Source organism: Hippocampus comes, unplaced genomic scaffold, assembly GCF_001891065.2.
Source record: "Hippocampus comes isolate QL1 unplaced genomic scaffold, H_comes_QL1_v1.1 scaffold169, whole genome shotgun sequence".
Taxonomy (NCBI): Eukaryota; Metazoa; Chordata; class Actinopteri; order Syngnathiformes; family Syngnathidae; genus Hippocampus; species Hippocampus comes.
In genome coordinates, this window is record NW_017806049.1 from 22350 (window position 1) to 41870 (window position 19521).

A 19521-nucleotide genomic window follows, 5' to 3' on the forward strand; every position below is an offset into this window, starting at 1 on the left:
GAAAAAAAAAAGGATGGAAAAACCACACAAGGTAGTCAGTAATAGTTAGTAGTAGAAGCAGTTCCAAATCCGAAATGGTCAAATTATATGGAATGTAAAAATAAATAAATAAATAATAACAATAATAATAATAATAATAAATTGTAATAACAAAAATAATAACAAAAGGTTCCCAATGCTGTTTAGTCGGAATCCAATTCAGAAAAAGAATAATAAACAGTTAAAGCCAAATCACCATAATAAAACCCAAAATGCCATTTGGATTAATAATAATAATAATAAAAGACCTGTTCAAAGTATCAAATGAAAAATGTTAAGATGAGTGAACAAAGTCATTTCAAATTTTTGCACACACTACAACCAGATGCACACAATAGAAAACAGACACTGTCGAGAGAGGGACTCGACTTGGAGACGGGCTCCTCTCTCATGTGTTTCTCGATGACAACTAGATCAGAAATGTTAATCTTTAAACATGAACCGGCCGTGCAGTCTGGGTGTACAGTGACAATACTGGCTGAGAATGAGTTAATATTGTCATTTTAGGTTTAGGTTAAGTCGTACTGCAGGATGTTGATGCATGCTTAAAGTAAGTTGCATTTAGGGAAAGTAGAAAAGAAACAACATTGAAAACTGGAGGGGGGGGTTAGGCCAGACTGACCAAATTAAGTGACAGACTCTGTGTCCCAATGCCGTACTTGAAGTCATACTCGAAATATTCTAGCAAAGACGACAGTGACAATGCGAGATTCACAAGGAAAATGTTGGCGGAGTCAACTTTTGTTGACACCGCAAAACTATAGAAACTTGTCGTTGATATGTTCAAAATATTCTCCCGCCCCACACTTTGGTGAGGATTTGAAGAATGACTATTTGTTTACGGCAGTATGATTGGGATACAGGTCAATTTGAACTCATAGCCGTAGGGAACAGAATAAAAGAAAAGAAAAATACAGACATTAAACGTACAATGGATAAGGAAATGTGATACACCCCTTTTAAATTCTATGCTTGATAATTTGATCATGAAATCAGCTGGAGTTCAGAACATAAACGAGGGAAAAAGCGAGGGGGGAGAAAAAAATCTGAAAAATATGAATTTGGAGGTGCCAAACTGCAAATATGCAGGGATTGACTGTAGTTTTAAGTTGGAATGTGACCGATGACCACTGGATAGCAGGCATGTCTTGGATGCTCTGACACTGGGTCTTATACTGCCCAATACTGCAACGTGAGTAGGCCTAATCATTTTTTGCAGATTTACAATGATATGGAGGATAAACATAGTACCCTAATAATATAAACATTTTGAGTGAGATGATTTTTTTTTGTGGGGGGGAAAAAACCCCAGACAAAATGAGTTCTTGCACTCAAGGTTTTTTATTTTATTTTATTTTTCAGGAGTGTTGTGCCGTCCTTGATTGATCATTTTTATGCAAAAGAGGCATTGACTCTGGACAGAAAAAATTTAGCTAATTTGCTTTGTTGTTGCGTTAGGATTGTGGATTTTTTTTTCTACAAATGTACGATTAAAAAAAAAAAAACAACCCTTATGAGCACATATTTTGCGAATACTATTTGCATGTATTTTGTCCTTATTTAAAATAGCATCGTTTTAGCACAAGTGTTTTTCACATTGAGTTTCAAATTTATCCACCTTTAACTCGAATCTAGTCATCAGATTTGTAGTGCTTGCATAGAGAAGTGTGAGCAACTATCGATTATGCATACTGCATGTTATTAAGACAGACGCCAAATCAAAAGATTGAATCTGGTCATAAATGAATACATTTAAGATTGGGCATATTATGACTACTTAACATTAAAACGGTGAATCATGACAAAAAGGGGTGTGTTGACCATTTCCACCGCACAGTACATTATGTCATGTACGATAAATGTCAAATGACAACTTTATTGTGCATATCCATAAAACACAATTTGCGTTGTTTCAAAACAATTCCCGGTGGAGGTTTCTACTCGTGCCTGAACTTAAAACACATCAATTTGATCGAACAGCACTTTTGATTTCAGCACTCGTGCCGGTGCCTCATGTCTATTCTCGTGTCGCCTGAGTGGTAGCGACTGCAGGAGATGTCATCTAAGTCTGTAAATGTTGCGTGTAAACGATTAAGAAGTTGACTCAGACATAAAGCTCAGCCTAACTATGATTAATTCATTGTGAAGGCTTTCATTGATTTTCAAACAGTTGAGTCCCACAGCAATTTTTTCTCAACTTGAAAGAATTGCCAACGTCAACACTACTCAAGGCTTTATGGATACACACTTTTCAAACATATGTTGTGTCCTATGACATTCATAGGCATTCAACCCAACTTTTTTTTTTTTTTTTTTGGGATGGCATATAAAGCCGTAGGAATGAAAGGGAGAACAATTCCATGAGATGGCAATGATGAAAACCTTTGCTCAGTCCTAGCACTCATTTTTGTGTTGTGCGTTTTGTGCGTGGTTGGTTTTATCTAAACTCTTTGGGAGTATTATTTCATGAGATGTGTGTTTTAAGTTAAATTAATGCCATTCAACAAATTCTTCCATGGCAGCTCTTGCGTTGCTTTTAGACTATCTCCATGACGGTTCTGAACTCCTGTTTCAATTGCCCATTCTCAATTTGGCAGCTGAATGAGCGGAGGTTAACGAGAACTTCTATTAGTCGATGACAAGCTGTTCTTCTGTAGAACTCAATCACCTGTGCCTCAGCTATAGTTTTGGCCATGTCGTCTAATTTTTGCTATGAAACGAACAATCAACAGGCAGTTCCACACAATCAAGCGAATAATCGATGAATCCATTATTTATCTGGTCAGCCCGATACTTTAACACAGGCACGGCGCTCGACATGCGCTGATTACGCGCTGCGTGTAGGGCACCAACAGCCTGGGGGGATGGGGGCACCAAAAAAACTCAAGCTTGTAAAAAATAATAATAGTAGGAATTATAATAAAAACAGTATATAATATTTATAATAAAGGTTTGTAAACAGGTACTGCGCTCGGCACACACTGATCACTCACTGCTTGTAGGGCACTAACAACAGCGCGGGGGGGGGGGGGGAAAAAAAAAAACAAGCTCGTCAAAAAATCATAATAATAGGAATTATAGTAAAAATAGTATATAATATGTAAAATAAATATTTCTAAAGTATGTTAATAAATCAATGTAATACTAAAATAACGTAGGTTTATTTACGCGGAAAAAGATGAATCTCCAGGATGGCCCTCTTGTTGGACTACCTTTGGTGCACCCCAGGCCCCCTCACTTTCATTGCTTTATGCAAGCTCCCTAAAAACAACCCAAAACGCTGTTGTGGAAAAGTTGTGACTTGCACATTGATGACGCTCTGAAAATTAAATGGAATGTTACGAGACAAAGTTGTTTTATATACAACGACGATGCCGACATTTTCGAGAGGTTCATAGGCCAAGAGCGACATCTATTGGTGAAACTGAAACATAATTAATTTAGAAAATGTTTGTACAATGGTTCAAAACTACCGGCATATTTCACTGTTAATAGTAGTGACATTTATTGTCATTTTTATTGTTTTAATTATTTATTTTTATGTATTTGGTGCCATTCTTAGTGTTTTATAAAGACTTAATTATTATTTGCCTCTTTTTTGGAAACAATATTGACAAGTTATTTTGGAAAATAAAGTAAAACTGACAAATACTCAGACATTGTTCATTTCTGTCAGGGGTGGTGCAGGGGAGCGTGGGGGGCACAACAAAGCATTTATGGCTGGTTTCATATAAAGGCAAAGCATTTGATTAACGTTTTTATGTGGATTACATTTGAAATTTGTGTAATTTATTGACCAGAAATTGTATTTGTACTTGTATACAGAAAAAAAAAAATCAGATTGCATTATGTATTATGCCAGAAATGAGTTCCTTTACTCATTGGCGTTTTATGTTCACTGGATACTGAAACAAAGACTATTGAGAGCTTTCCAAGATTACTAATTGCCATCTCATGAAATTGATCAATTAAGGACACAACCAATGGATAACAGAGAACAGTATCACTAAACAACTTGAGAACCAAAGAAAAGCACACCGAAAATAAAGATAATGCAGGGTTTGCATTTGATGTTGCTGTGACTGCAAAAATGTTGTTCAGCTAAAACGCAAATGCAGACAAAGCAATTGTGACGATATTGTTAAAAAAAATGATCATGCACATTGATGAGAAAAATTCATTCTGAGCAAAATGAAGAGCTTTCATAACCATAGTACCAATCATCATATCACAAATTGGTTTGGAAGTTTGTATTTTTCCAAGATATTATTCCATACCTGTGATGGTCAAGTACAAAATGTGTGGTCAATTGTCATACAATATGCGAATGCAAGGGCAATTTATTTTCAAGTTTGACGTTCTTTTTTTTTCTCACTCAAATGAAAGCGTCATCAATTGGATTAACTTTTGGCTTGAAAGGTTAATGTTTGTATTAAAAATAATAAGAATAATAAACATTTGCATTGAAAGAAGGAACATTTTCATCAGCGTGCTACAAAAGCTGAAGCAAACCCATGAAAACAATGGACTGTTACGCCATACATGATGAAACTAAAATATGTACACGCAAACAGATGGTTTTGGCTAAATCATCAAATTTAGAAAATGGGTCATAATACTGACAGAGCAAAGAAAAGGTAAGGAAAAAAAAAGTATATTTCGAATCCATCGAGCATGCCACTCTCAACAGCAAAATAATGTCAGGGTTAGGATGGCATGAATTTCTGTGGAAACATGAGTGGATGACAAGGGGCCCTGTCTTTGTCTTTCTTCACAAATCCCCATGAATTTCTGAATACACAGCACATCTTTTAAGTCATTCACATGATCATCTCCTGCATACTCTTTAAAAGAAATTGGGAATGGCCAACTGTTTGCCTGACAAGAGAGAGAGAGAAAAAATATGACCTTGACCATTAACTGACACTTTTTTTTTGGTGGTGTTAAATTTGGGTAAAAGTATTACTGATACAATGTGGAAATTCCCAAATTCTTTCAAATATACTCATTTGTTTAAAAAAAGCTGTTTATTTGTGTTGAGATGCAAAAAGACAGAATAACAAGTGTGTCTGGAAGCAAAACCCAAAAATGAAAAAAATATATGCACAGAAATTCAATGATATCTGTTCTCTCTGTTTTCTCTCTCTTTAAAGCAAAAAAAAACTGCAAGCAACTACTATAAATATGGACAGGTGAACAATTAAATATGCATATGAAGTGATTACAAAAAAAAAAAAACAACACAACAGATAATGGGATTCTTCAAAACAAATCAATAAAGTGTATTGTTTAAAAAAGAAGGGCAGCGATGAATGGCAGCATCACTGGCTCATAATGGTTCACTTTGATACAAATTTCACTTATATTGGATGTACACACTCACATTTTTTTTGTTTTGTTTGATCTCAGCCGGCGAAATTTGTATGCGTGTATGTGACCATGTTGACCACTCTGGATGACCCCATGTGCAAGTGTAGTTCATGACAGGAATGATCTTATGCTCTTCTCGACACGACTTGCAAGATAACAAATGCAGCTCTGAATAGCCAGTTCAATGTTTTTTTATTTTCAAATTCAGCTACACTTTGTCTAACCATGGGGGCTGTGATGCTTTGAGACTGCCATCATCCATACTGGTGCTGATGCATGAACGCACATAGAAAGCAAGCAAATGCAAACTAACCTAGCCCACCTGGATGACCAGTTTCACATTCCTCTAGGTCTTCGTCGTCACTGGAACACTCCGCAGATGACACAATGTCATCTGATGCATGCTTCTTTATCAGAAGTTGATTGTCAAGAGAAACAAGAACCCCCACAGGTCAGGACCCACAAAACAAAGACACAATACATTATTTCATCACTTTCGAAAAGATCTTCACTCAAGGTTTATTTCTATCCAGTTTTAAAAGCATCATATTAAGTATACAGATGATCATGGCTTGATATTGTTTTCCCCATAGCCAAGATTGATAATGACCACAATTTTTTGAGCAAATGTTTTGCACATATGTCATTATTTTAGCGGGAGCTGACTTCAGGCAGCAGGCGGGGTAAACCCTGGACTGGTTTCCAGTCAATCGCAGGAAACACATAGACGAACAACCATCCACACTCACAAATCACACCTAGGGACAATTTAGAGTGTTCCATTAACCTACCAAGCATGTTTTTGGAATGTGGGAGGAAACCAGAGTACCTGGAGAAAACCCACACAGGCACAGGGAGAACATGCAAATTCCACACAGGAAGGACGGAGCCCGGGTTCGAACCCTGGACCTGTGTACTGTGAGGGAAGTGTGCTAACCATCCATCCATCCATTTTCTGATCCGCATATCCTCACAAGGGTCGCGGGGCATGCTGGAGCCAACCCAGCTGTCTTCGAGTAGAAGGCGGGGTACACCCTGAACTGGTTGCCAGCATCACAGGGCACACATAGACAAACAACCCTGCACCTCTGCACTGTGAGGCCGACATGCTAACCAGTCGACCACCGAGCCCCCAATGTGTTAACCAGTCGGCCATAATGGCTCTGTGATACTGTTCATGAAAAATGACGTTCAATACTTTTCAACAGTAATAGATGACGATTGTGGTTTAAGGCTGCAACAAAAGGTGCTGAATACTTTCTAAATGTGTTCTTTAGCCATTGTGTGTGAGGTATTTAACCCATACCGTTGAAGAGGACCTGTGTTTCCGTGTGGTGGTGGTGGACATCATGGTTGTAGTCTCAATGAAAGTAGTGGAGACATCCGAAGGCATGGCAGTGGACTTGGTTGAGCCTGCCCCGCTGGGGACATCACCAACCAGCCTCACACTGCCATTTATCTTAACGTTAGGGTTGCTTTCAGCAGCCATGTTCAACACCTTGAGGCCATTATAATAAAGCCCAGACAGTTGACCCTGAAATGGCCGGCCGCGATCACTTCCACCAATTGCAACTGTGGCTTGAGTGTTGAATATGGTTAGCTGCCGTCCTAGAAGAGACAGCCATGTGTAATAAAATCAGAAAAAAAGATTTTCAAACAAAGCTTTCAAACCAAATAGCAGCATGTTTCCTGGTAGCGAGAGCAACAGACTGTCCAGAGTTTGTTAGACTAAATTCTTGTTCTGAAAGTTTGTTGCCTTCCCGTAGATTTCAAAATACCGTATGTTACGGACCGTTAGCCGCAATATCAATTGAACAGGTCATAAGGCGTACTATTTTTGTGAGGCATTGAATGTTAATTTATTCTAATTGTACCATATGTTTATTTGATAGCTTTAGCGCTATTATGCTAAGTTTAGACCGGACATCAAGTCAAGTGCAACATACAGCACAGATGACATTTCTTCGCTCTCAAGAAAACATGCAACATGAGACATGAAATACCAGGTAGCATGTCTCGCTTGCTTTTGTTCCTCGTGCAACTACACTGGGGTAACTTTGAGTGGAGGGAGAGCTCCTCCGACAGACATTAACATTTTTTTAAAAAACGGCTCAATCTGGTGACCGGTGTTTGTGTTATTACTTTGGCTAATGTTAAATGCTAACTTTGTTGACAGTTCAACAGCTGTAAACAAATCAATGCACTCACCATGATACAACCTTGCTTGCTTTGTGTTGTTTATCTCATGCTGGTCTGGCCCCACGTTAGCCAGGTTTACACGGGGAGTTTTTTTGTCATTCTGATTGAAATCATTCTGACTGAAAATTTCTGGTCACTTAACCATGAAATATAATTATTGAAATCATTTAGAGATGTTCCTTTTTCAAATGCCGTTTGGCTGACAACACTGCCATTCTATGCTCAAACAACACGCTCCTGTTACTCAAATGAGGAGTGGTGGTACATACGATATTGACATTAAAATTTTTTCAGTTAAACGACAGAACTTTTAGTTTATTTCTCAAGTTAGATCAAGCAAATTGGAGTTATTCAGTGAAGTGGCCATGAGGAAAGTAAACACATTTTAAAATGCATAAATATTTGCAAATACCTTTTTCTTGTAGCCATTCTTCTACTGGCCTGGCATACTTGAAAGGAATTTTCTTATTGGCCAACTGAATCCGTTCAATGTCACTGTTCCCTGCAACAAAAGATTTACAGATGTTTAGTTGTCATCATTCAGACAAAAAATGTAAAAATGCAAAAATGTATCTACCTATGTATAAATATTAAAAAAATATCCCTCCTCTATTGAATTCACTTCACATTGTAAGTCTATGTTGTTGTTGTTGTTGTTTTTTTAAATGTGGTGAGTGTTCAAAAATGTATGGAAAGTTAAGCTAAAATAGCAAAGGGCCTTTAGGGAATTCAAGGTGAAGTCAAGTCAAAAGTTTCCTTGACAATGGAATATTTTATGCGGTCCCACTATTCGGCATAATATTGCATTTGTGGAATATTAGTTAAGCACAAAATCCACTGTTTTTATCTATCTCAAGTGGCGGCCATTTTGCCACTTGCTGTCGACTGAAAATGACATCACAGTGCCGAAAGGACTCAGTTTACGAACGTCACGTAACCAAACTCAGAAAACGGCTGTGAATGACTCACTTCAAGGTGAGAATACAGGGCGAAAGCTGAGATTCAATCCAGATCAAAAATTATTTTTTTTAAATTAACAATGACTTCTTCATGGAGGGGAGGGGAAAAGTGGTAGGGGAGGAAAAGTGATTATGATTCTTCAGGCCCGTGACTGACAAGGGCCCTTGAAAATATATTATTTTTTTATTATAAAAACCTATTATTTAAATATGCTACGTTCCAGACCACCCCCACACTTTATTATTTATTAATTAGATAAGACTTTGAACCTGAATATATTTCTATCATTAAAAAATAAGAATGTCATTTCTTTAGGTACATGTAAAATATCAACATCCATTTAGTAATCAACATCCATATTGCATATCGCATGGTTTCCCAATATCTTGCAGCCCTGTCACCAAAAATGTACACTATAAAAGGAACCTACGGCCATCACTTTCTTTGGTCTTTTAAATCAGGATTACAGGCTACAGTGACTGACATTTTCAACAAAAACTAGGCTGCCTTTCAAATTTACACCCTCTCAAAGTAAATTGAGTGACCCCATTTTGTGGTCAAGTGAGGAATTACACCCCAAATAAATAAGATAGACCAAAATAGAATTATTAGCTGTCCAAGAAAATGAGTGAGGCTGCTAAACACACGATGGAGGTGGGATTACTGTAGGATATTCATTTTGCAGCATTTATTTATTTTAATGCAGACCCAATACCTGACAGTGACTACAACACTGTATTATGTAGAAAGTTATTTTTAATATACAGGTATTGGCAATCTGAAGGTAACCAAAATATTTGAAAGAACAGTGAAGTCTTACACACTACAAATAACATTTGTTTCTCCTATATATTAGTGTGGTTTGTGGGTTGGTACCTGTCGGGAAGTGTTCAGTGATGGACCAGTTATCAACCTGCAGTGTAGCATTACCACCGTTTCTGGTGAAGCGGACCACATGATACTTTCCATCATTCACTGGGGTACTGCTCTCCTGCACACTGATATCGACTGTCCCAATGTTGAATGTCACACCAATTTTGCCTTGTTGCTAAAATGAAACAAACACAAAATCAGTTGATTTTATTTGAATAAACACGGAGTTATTGGAACATTTGCCACTCTTGATAATTACAAAAAATAAAAAAGTACTGTTTGCAGAAACTATTTATGGCACAGGATATACAGTATTGTGATTGAAACGCTTTTTTTTTTTTTTTGATAATTACAAAAAATAAAAAAAGTACTGTTTGCAGAACCTATTTATGGCACAGGATACACAGTATTGTGATTGAAACGCTTTTTTTTTTTTTTGTGGACTTTGATACAACTCATTCTTCCATTTTCTGGTGATGGTTGTGGGGAGTTAGAGCCGATGCTGACTTTGGGCAAAAAGCGGACCGCAGCTTGCAATCGTCGCCAGTCAATCACAGTGAGCTCAACAATTGTTCCTATTTTCACCGTCACTGAGTGGGAATTGAATATATGCTGCCTGCACCAAAGTCAGGCGGGTAAAGCACTTGCATGAATAATACATTTGAATTTGGAAAATAAGTATTGCAATGACCTTGCAAAATAAATTTTAGGATGAGAGTTAGTCTATACTGTAGGTTGTGTCATATGTCTCAATTAAATTGCAGTTCAAGTATGTTTTGTGACAGACTAAATGTCACTGAAATTAAATAGGGGTGTTGTACGTTTTTTTAATGTCCACCAGAGTGGACCCATCACCACAGCGGCCTGTGCCCGCCCACCAAGATGCTTGTAGTCCCCCCATTTGAGAAACGGATTTCTTAATTTTTTTGTTGTTAGTATTTTATTTTATTGTAGTAGCTATTTTTGTGTTGTAAAATACTAATGTTGAGTTGCTTATCACAAATAAATAAAAAATATCAGGAAACAGTGATGTCATTTTTGTCTGATTGATGGCCAATCTCACATGCAACAGCGATGTTTTTTTTTTTTTTCCCCCAAGATAGCGCCCAAGTAGGCAGCCGTCAGCAAGTGCTCTTCAAGAGCCTTGCGTTTTTTTGTTGTTTTTGTCTTTTGTTTTGTCACATGGTGGTGTTGTTTTGTCGTGTGGACCTGATGTGGATTGTTTTCAACATTTTTGGCCACGACATTCGTCAAAGAAGAAGAATCTGTGCTTGGTGGTTGCGCCTTCTCTGCAGCACGTGTGTACCAGCACTGATTTTAATTGTTGGCGCCATTTGACTGTCGTTGCTGGACAGCCCCGGGGCGCTTGTGTTTTGCACCTGTAATGGGCAGCATTTTCACAGCCCCGCTTTGTTCAGCGGAAAGGTCGGTGCTGTTGGGCAGTCTGTGGCTGGATGGATGCATGGCTTAAGGAGCCGACGATGAGAAGAAAGGAGCGTCAGCGCGAAGCGCCAATGCGTATGTGGAACTGGGAGTCGCGGCTTGGAATTGAAGCGGATTTACATGGGACAGGAGATGAGAGCCAAATTCTTTTCGTTAATGGACGCGACAGCTTGTTTGCTTTCAAACTTAGCTTGTAGCAGATGTGTGCACATTTTCAGCATGACCTCTTTGATCCATTGGTGAAAAGGACACTTTGATTCGCTCCTCTTTCATCTATAACTGCTTCAAACAAACAAAGTGAATGCAGAAAAAGTGGTTAAGATTGCACGACTGTCTGTGTCTTATGTGTTGTGTTGTATTATTTTGTCATTTTATGTTAATTGTTCTTTTGATGGCGGCGCGGGCACCCGCAGCGGCTCCTCTTGTTGTCTGTTTGAGAGGGAAGAAATTTCACCTGTGCTGTATGTTGCACATACTGCACATTTGACAATAAAGTTGTACTTAACTTGAATCACAGCCTTACTGAAAATAAGGTTCGGTACGCAGGCGTGTACGCGATGAATATGTCAATGTTTGCATGTGAGAGTCCAGTACAGTTTTCAAAGCGTGGCATTGTGTAAAGTGACAAGACATGTCACGTATTTTGTATCTTATAGACAACGCATTTCTCTCGTGGAGTGGCATAAGCGTTGTAGTGAGTCCCTCTATCAAGAGGAAAACACCCTAAAATCCCTCATACCTGAGCGATCATTCTAATATATTCAGAGGTTGATGAGAGCATAAGTTAAAATGTCAACACAAATGTTGGCGACCATTGACTGCAGTTTTCACGCATTAGGCGACGTTTTTTCCGACATCACAGGATTACACTGTCATGGTGCGTCACTGTATGGCAAGTGAAAAGGGACATATTATATTAGTGTCGACAATTTAAGAGCCATTTAAACCATTTCATAATAAAAGATTCCATGGGAGCCACAAACTGGAAATGCAAAATGAAGGTACACTTTCTTTTCTTTTTTCTTGTAAATACTGTAGCAGACAACTGTTGAACCGGGTCGAAGCGATATGGCAGCCCATTCACCATGTAGTATGTGGCTTTCATTAGCCCTAACTTCAGCAAATAATATCATAAAATTGAGCCAGAAAAACGTCATACCATCAAAAGCAATAATTCCGTGTTCATCCAATGAGTTTTTGCTTGATGACATGTCTCCAAGGAGCAAGTGAAGGAGGCATCTTCACAACATGCAACACGGCTGCGGCGTCGATGAAGTCAAGAAGGCTTCTATTTATGTAATGTAAATGTTGTTGATGCAAAAAGCGCCATTCAAGATGGTTACACCAATATATGGAGTAAAGTAAGGTATTAATTGATGTGCCCCCTTAAGGCTGGGCTCTGGTGACGGTCTTCAATATATGGAGTAAGGTAAGGTATTAATTGATCTGCCCCCACCCTCCCATGCATTTCATGTGCCCCCTTAAGGCTGGGCTCTGGTGACGGTCTGCACCAGAGAGCCCCATAGAGTAACCTACCTGTCCACTTGCACTAGATGGACAAAAGTATCAGTACACCTAGTGATTAAACCAAGCGTAAATGACAAAAATATGAAGCAGGTCTTTCGTTTGCAGCTACATCATCTTCCACACAGTGATTAATCTAACCAATGTAGGACAAGCAGGCCTCATTTCTAAAAAGGAGGTTAAGGTCAGGGCACTGCATGGGTAAGTAACACTTTCACACCAAGTCCTTCGTGTGGGAAGGCTCACCGTCTCACACTCTAAAGAGCCCTGATTGACTTTAATTGAAAAAAAGATTGTGATCCGTATTCTTGCGTCCTGGGAGTGTGACAGCTGGTTCAGTAGCATCACAGACAAAGCAATGAGCTTGGCTATGAACTTACTATGTGCAGCATGAGATAGTCCCCCAGACCAGGAGCGCTGTCAATCCTGACAAGGATGCCATCTTTGAGCGAGGTACTAAACCCAACAGTCAGCCTGTCAGTCCTGGTGCTTGGTCTCTCATTGGCCGGCCACTTGAATGTTATTAGGCCTCCTCCTTTGCCAAAGATGTACGTGGTCCCAGCTGAGTAGAGCAGAAGAACGTTTCATGTTGAAGCACATTGCAACATCAATGTGGCAGGCTATTGTCAACACACTGTAACAGTGTTCTGCCCTGTACTGACACCTGCTGTCAGGGCTGGCTCGTCCTTTAAGTGAGACAGACAGATTCTAAGGGCGTCGCGGACTGTAGGGGGCGCGAAATACCTGGTTAAATTTCACTTTCATAAAAATGATATTCAAACGATTAGTATGCATTCTCAATTTCAAATCTAGACGAAAGAGGAATAGATTTAAATTAATATAAACAAATACATAAGCCTAAAGAGGCACGCTGAATTAACTTGAAATTAACGCAACGTTTTAATTATACATTATTGAGTTCAATTCAGTAACATCAACTTAGTCAATACCGTATAACAAATTAGAAGAGAGAAGGTAACCATATAGAATCAGACATTCCTGCTCAGCTAAATACGTATTCTGTCTTGACAAATTATTGACAGATTTCAAATTCAGGAACTGCATATGCCCCAAAACATTTTTGCCTTTCTTGTCGATAAATTTGAGAGGCTCAATGTAACAATCAATATCAATCAAAAATACCTCAAAACGTGGCTTGAACTTTAGAAATTTGGTTTCTAAATATGACATTTGCGTAAAAACTTATAATGTGCGTCACCTGCATTGAATGAACTCTTGAGTGTTGTGGTTAGATGGGGTACATTTCAAAATTCATGAGGGTGGTCATAGCACTTTAAATGGTATGGAAAATAAAAGTGATACCACGACTGAGGAACAGAATTTGAAATAATTAACACGCAACACACTTTTGCTTCCATACAATAGCCGTGGAGAAGAAAACAGAATGAGTTGTGAAAAGACTTAAGATGGGGAGAAATGCAGCCATAAAAATCACAGGAAAAAAACACCATCAATCCTAAAAGCCACCTCAAGGCCTTCCATCATGAAATTGAGGGAAATCAAGACATTGATGTACCGTTCGTTTCTAAAACCTCAATTCCAATGCATTTGGCACGTTGTGTAAAACGTAAATAACAACAGAATACAACAATCCGCAAGTCCTTTTCAACCTACATTCAAATGAATACTTCGCAATTTTTTTTACATTTTACACAATTCCTTAACTTCATTGGAATTGTTTTTTATTTGTATTTTTTATTTTTTTTATTTTAGAAAGCTTATGCCAAACGATGAGGCTGTGGTTAATGTTTCACATTTTAACAATAGCTCGACGCGTTAGCTGCAAAGGACTGATGAGAAAAATGCATACATAAAGAACGCGATAAATGGGTCTGCATATTTGTTGTGAGATAATGAAACACAGATTAAGATGGTTATGCGTTTATGGGTGCGTGTGCGGGGGGCCGGCGGGGGGAGGGTGTTCGTGTGTGTCTGACGTTTAGCTGCCGACGTTACCGTGGGAAGTCTTACGAAGTTTGGCCTCTCTGATGCACCGTAGTGCGGCGTGCTTCAGAAAGCACAATCTGTCGTTTTAGATAATTGCATTCTATTAGTTTACCACTCGATGGCGCTACATTACACACACTACAATACCTCTGTCGTTTTAGATAATTGCATTCTATTAGTTCACCGCTCGATGGCGCTACATTACACACACTACAATACCTTCAAGCTGTTAAATGACATCCTAGCTGGAGTTCACACCCCAACAAACATACAAAAGTACAGTATATGAAAAGAGGATGGACTGGTTAATTTAAGCTGTTAAATGACATCCTAGCTGGAGTTTACGCCCCAACAAACATACAAAAGTACAGTACAGTATATGAAAAGAGGATGGACTGGTTAATTTGGTACCTTCCACCATACAGCGGAAGAGCATTTCATTGTTCACTGGGATAGGTTGAAATAAAAGATACATTATTTGCAGTAAATAATCTTCTGACCAATTAAGTGAAATTGGACCACTTCCCACAGCTACCTAGTATGCCACGGGACACATTTAATTACACCACATGTTACAGTCCTGAGAATTAAAAGAGGTGTTTGTTCAAAATTTTCAAAGTCTTTCATAAATGTTAGTCAAGAAAGTCCCAAGTCCTAAATTTTGTGACTCGAGTCTGACACAAGTCACGTCGTATGACTCAAGTCCCCTACCGCTTTAAATTAGCCATGTTTTGGTGATTTTGTGCATGATGTGAAAGTGTGGTAAGAGTATGTCTCATCAGCACTCACGGTCATTGCACTGCGTCCCCGTGTAGGAAGTCATGGAGCAGTCACAAGTGTAGTTCTCCCACTGCTGGATGCAAATCCCCATGTTGGCACAGGAGTCCTCCTGGCAGGTGGTGCTGGGACCTGCAAAATCCACAAGCCCCCACAATCACACACAGCCATATTCCCAACAAACAGACCCGGATTTAACAGGAACTGAAGTTGTCTTGATTGGCACACACTTGACTTTATTCCATTGAGAAAATAAGGAGACATTTTGGAAAGTGGTGCTTGCAATTTAAGTAAGATTTAGTCGGCTTGACTGACCGTAGTTATTAATTTGCAGGTTCAAGACTAGTCATGTTACATGAACACAATGCACCGAATTCAGCAAGGCTAGAAAGTAATTTGGGAAACTTATTTTTGTTTTGGAATATTTGAAAAGATTTTTAAAACAACATGAAAAAAAAATGTAATTTGGATTTGGGTCAAAACTCTTCAGTTAATTGTATGGTTTCAAGTTTGTGGGGGGGAAAAAGATGTGGTAGGGCCTTTTTCTGTTCCAACAAGCAAGAATAATAAAAAATAAAGGCATATGGTTGGAAATGTGCGACAGTGGAATTTAATGGCCCACACAGAGTTTTAATCTCAAACCCATCAAACATTTGGAAATGGACTAGAATGGTGATTGTAAGCCAGGCCCTGTCAGGTTACGGCATGTAGGTAGACCCAAATGCAAGGAAGCAGGTTGGCGTTCAAAACAAAATGTGTTCCAATTTCCAAAAGAACAAAACAAAGAGGCAAACAAAGCACTGCCGTTATGAAAAATACGAAATGAACAAAAGTCCAAAACAATCAAGATAAAAGTAGCTAAACAAAAATAAGGGGGGGAAAAGGACTCAGACTGCAGACAAACAAACCGCAACTTGATGCGAATTGTGACATATATAAATGAACTGGCCACGACTGAAAATAAAGCATGGAACTAAATACAGACAAATTGATGCAACAACAAGGAACACCTTGACAATACACAAAAGGTTGGAGGGAGTTTATTGGAGCCCAGATGAGACCGGGATGGCAAATCTAGTTGGACCGAAAAAACGAACAAGAAACACAAGGAACACTCCCATTCCTCCTGTTGGCAGTACAAGGTGAACAGTTTTTCTTTACTTCACTTTGCACCAAGTAAATATATTTTATGGTAATTATGTACTTGTATATTATACAGGTCATACAAGTCGCAGAAGTCTGGATGATTCTGGCTGGTGTCATGCTAACTGGGACAGTTCCCCATTTCAGTAAATGAACTCAAAACATTTTTGACACTGACTTTTATCACTGCGTTTTTACAAAAAACAATGCTCACCATGTATTGGGGTGTTGAACAATATGGTGTGAATCCTGTTGTGTGCTTCCATCTTACCGCCAACCCCCCCCCACCCCCTCCCTCGCCAAAATGCTCTTTGGGATGGATTTTAATATGCACGCATGCGCACGCCTGTATACAGCACAATATTCATATATTTTTGGCAAATATTAAAATTGTAAATAGATACTTGAAAATACATCAAAATGGCCATCATAAAAAAGCAAAAAAAAATATTGATTTGAAAGTTGAAGTTCTTTTTACAAAGACCTTGATTTCTCTCTTTTTTTTCCTTCTAGAAACAGGATTGCCCTTTGTCACAGATCATGTTCATAACCTTTCTAGACAGAATTTCTCAGTGCAGCCATGGGACTGAGCGCATCTAATTTGGAGGCCTCAGTATTGCATCTCTGCTTTTTGCAGATGATGCGGTATTGTTGGCTTCATCAAGCAACAATCTCTAATTCCCAGTGCCTCAAAATCTGAGATCATGTTCCTCCATCAGAAAAGGGTGATGTGCCCTCTTGAGGTTGGGGATGAGATCTGATCCCAAATGGAGGAGTTCAAATATCTTGGGGTCTTGTTTACGAGTGAGGGAATGATGGAGCGTCAAATCGACAGGTGGTTCGGTGCGGTAGACTGTGTTAGTCTGTCATGGTGAAGAAGGAACTGAGCCCACAAAGCAAAGTTCTCGATTTAGCGGTCGATCTCCGTTCCTACCCTAACCTCAAACAAGATCCCAGATACAAATGCGTCTCCTCTGCAGGGTGGCCTGGCTCGAGAAGCTCAGTCATCTGAGAGGGCCTTACACTAGAGCCACTGCTCCTCCACATTGAGAGGAGCCAGGTGAAGTGATTCGGGCAAAATGTTAAGAGCCCCCCCTAGACGTCGCCCTAGTGACATTCCACTGGGAGAAGGCCCCAGGTACAAATCTAGGAAATGCTGGAGAGACTACCTGTATGTCTGCTGGCTGGTCGAAGAGCACCTCGGCATTCCCCCGGAGGAGCTGTATGAAGTCGCTGGGGAGTGGGAAGTCTGGGTTTCCCTGCTAATGCTGCTGTCCCCAAGACCCAATCCCAGAAAAGCGCAAGAAAAATGGATGAATGGATGTAGGTCCTTTTTGTGGAGCAACTTGTGTGTCCCTTGTCTGACATCAGACAGTGTGCCGTGGCCCAAAAGTGGAAAGTGTAGCTACATTAAAAGATGCGACTCGCTCTCATTCACGTTCAAGTGAATGGATTCAGCGATGTGTGCATGGCTTGCCAATTTTTTTGACCACAAGCTTCACTTATTTCAGCAAAAAAAATTTACACATGAGGTATGAAATGGTACACACTGTGTACTGCATATATTGTAATTTTATGACTTGGTGGAGGCTGTCTCGCATGTTTGAAAACAGCAAATTGCCCTGTGCAGTGGAGTTCCTTGTGGAATCACTTAAAAACAAACAAACAAAAAAAAAAAAAACCTACATCTGTCAGCAAACCAGATGACAGAGATGGCACAGCCCTGCTCGGCCTGCGTTTTAAACTAGGTCGGAAGAGGATCTGAAGAACGGTTCCTATGTAGCCGCATCACCCTGAAACAGTGTCATGGACAACACGGGGCGGAACCAGGAAGTTTCAGGGTAGAACCAGTACAATGGAAAAGGGGCTTTACGAGCCAGAAGAATTGGAATTTGGCCATAATGTACAGGGACAAGCACGGTAATAGCACAACAGAAACCTAGAAAGATTACTCCAATACATCATAATCACAAGCTATGATGATCATTAAAAATAATGTACATATAAACAGACATAGTCTATTTTGCCAGCTTTGCAACGCTGATAGTGTAGTGGTACAATCGCCTGACTTATGTGCAGGCAACGTGGGATCGGTTCACACTCAGTCACAGTGTGAATGTGAGTGTGCATGGTTGATTGTTTCTATATGTGCCCGGTAACTGACTGGCGACCGGTTCAGGGTGTATAGGGTTCCTTCTGCCCAAAGTCAGCTGGGATACGCTCCAGCAATTCCCTCGACCCTATTCAGGATAAGCGGTTTTGAAAATGGATGGATGCAACTTGGCTTGCTCGACCGAACATGTCAGAGGAGTGAAGATGCTGATGTCATCGAGGGCCAGCTCATCGGATTGGAAATCTGATTGATCAAAGAAACAGTCCCATTGCAAAACTGCAAATAAGTTAATCGGGTGAAAGAAATGGAAGGTGTTAGACTGGCCATGTCATTTTCCACACTTCAAGCATGTATTTGACCTGCTAAAGAGGGGACATTATGGGGTAATCGCCCCTCGAACACACACACACACGTACGCACGCACGCACCAGGGATAAGAGTGGCTAGTGATGAAAAAATCTGAAAATCAGCCGGGGGTCTGGGGACCGTAGGCAATGCCCCGAATGGGAGCCCAGGGGGCAAAGCCCCCGGAAGCTAACGGATTTTAGAGAGTTTAAAGCCTTAAAACCATTAATTTTATCAACAAAATTGTACAATTTTTGTTGAAACACCATTCCCTATTTGCTGACAAAATTGGCACTTTATTCTAAAGTAGAAGTTTATTTGGAGTACATACGTTAGTTTATGGATTTTAGAGATTTTAAAGCCTTAAAACTATTAATTTTATCAACAAAATTTTACAATTTTTGTTGAAATACCATTCCCTATTTGCTTACAAAATTGGCACTTTATACTAAACCAAGATTGTTCACTATTCTTTCAAGTGAAAATTTGACATAGGCCTTTGTGCAATTTTGCTTATGCATTCCTGGTGAGCACCAACATGTAACTTCAAATTTGCTGCTCAAGATCAAAACTAAAAAAGGAAACACATTCCCTGCCATATTTAAGATTCGTTCATTACTTGTACAGTATTCATAAAATGTTGTGTAAATGTGATAAAAAGCTGTTGATTCTTACCTCATACAGTGATAGTGAAGTCCCAAACTGTTTACTATATATGGGTTATGAATGCATTTTCCGTATAGAATGACATCGTCACACACTGTACA

At 39.3% G+C, this 19521-nt stretch overlaps 1 protein-coding gene across 1 annotated transcript in view; it reads right to left on the reverse strand.

Annotated features, from left to right (window-relative positions):
* The window catches only part of LOC109529558 (neurexin-3a), a 119165-nt gene that overhangs the window by 11900 nt on the left and 87744 nt on the right, over positions 1-19521 (reverse strand). The window contains exons 18-23 of the mRNA XM_019892978.1: positions 15166-15285; positions 12789-12970; positions 9445-9616; positions 8021-8110; positions 6716-7017; positions 5723-5816 (exon numbers count right to left, since the gene is read on the reverse strand). Of these exons, the coding sequence (XP_019748537.1) occupies positions 5723-5816; positions 6716-7017; positions 8021-8110; positions 9445-9616; positions 12789-12970; positions 15166-15285 (960 nt within the window). The remainder of the gene's footprint in view (positions 1-5722; positions 5817-6715; positions 7018-8020; positions 8111-9444; positions 9617-12788; positions 12971-15165; positions 15286-19521) is intronic.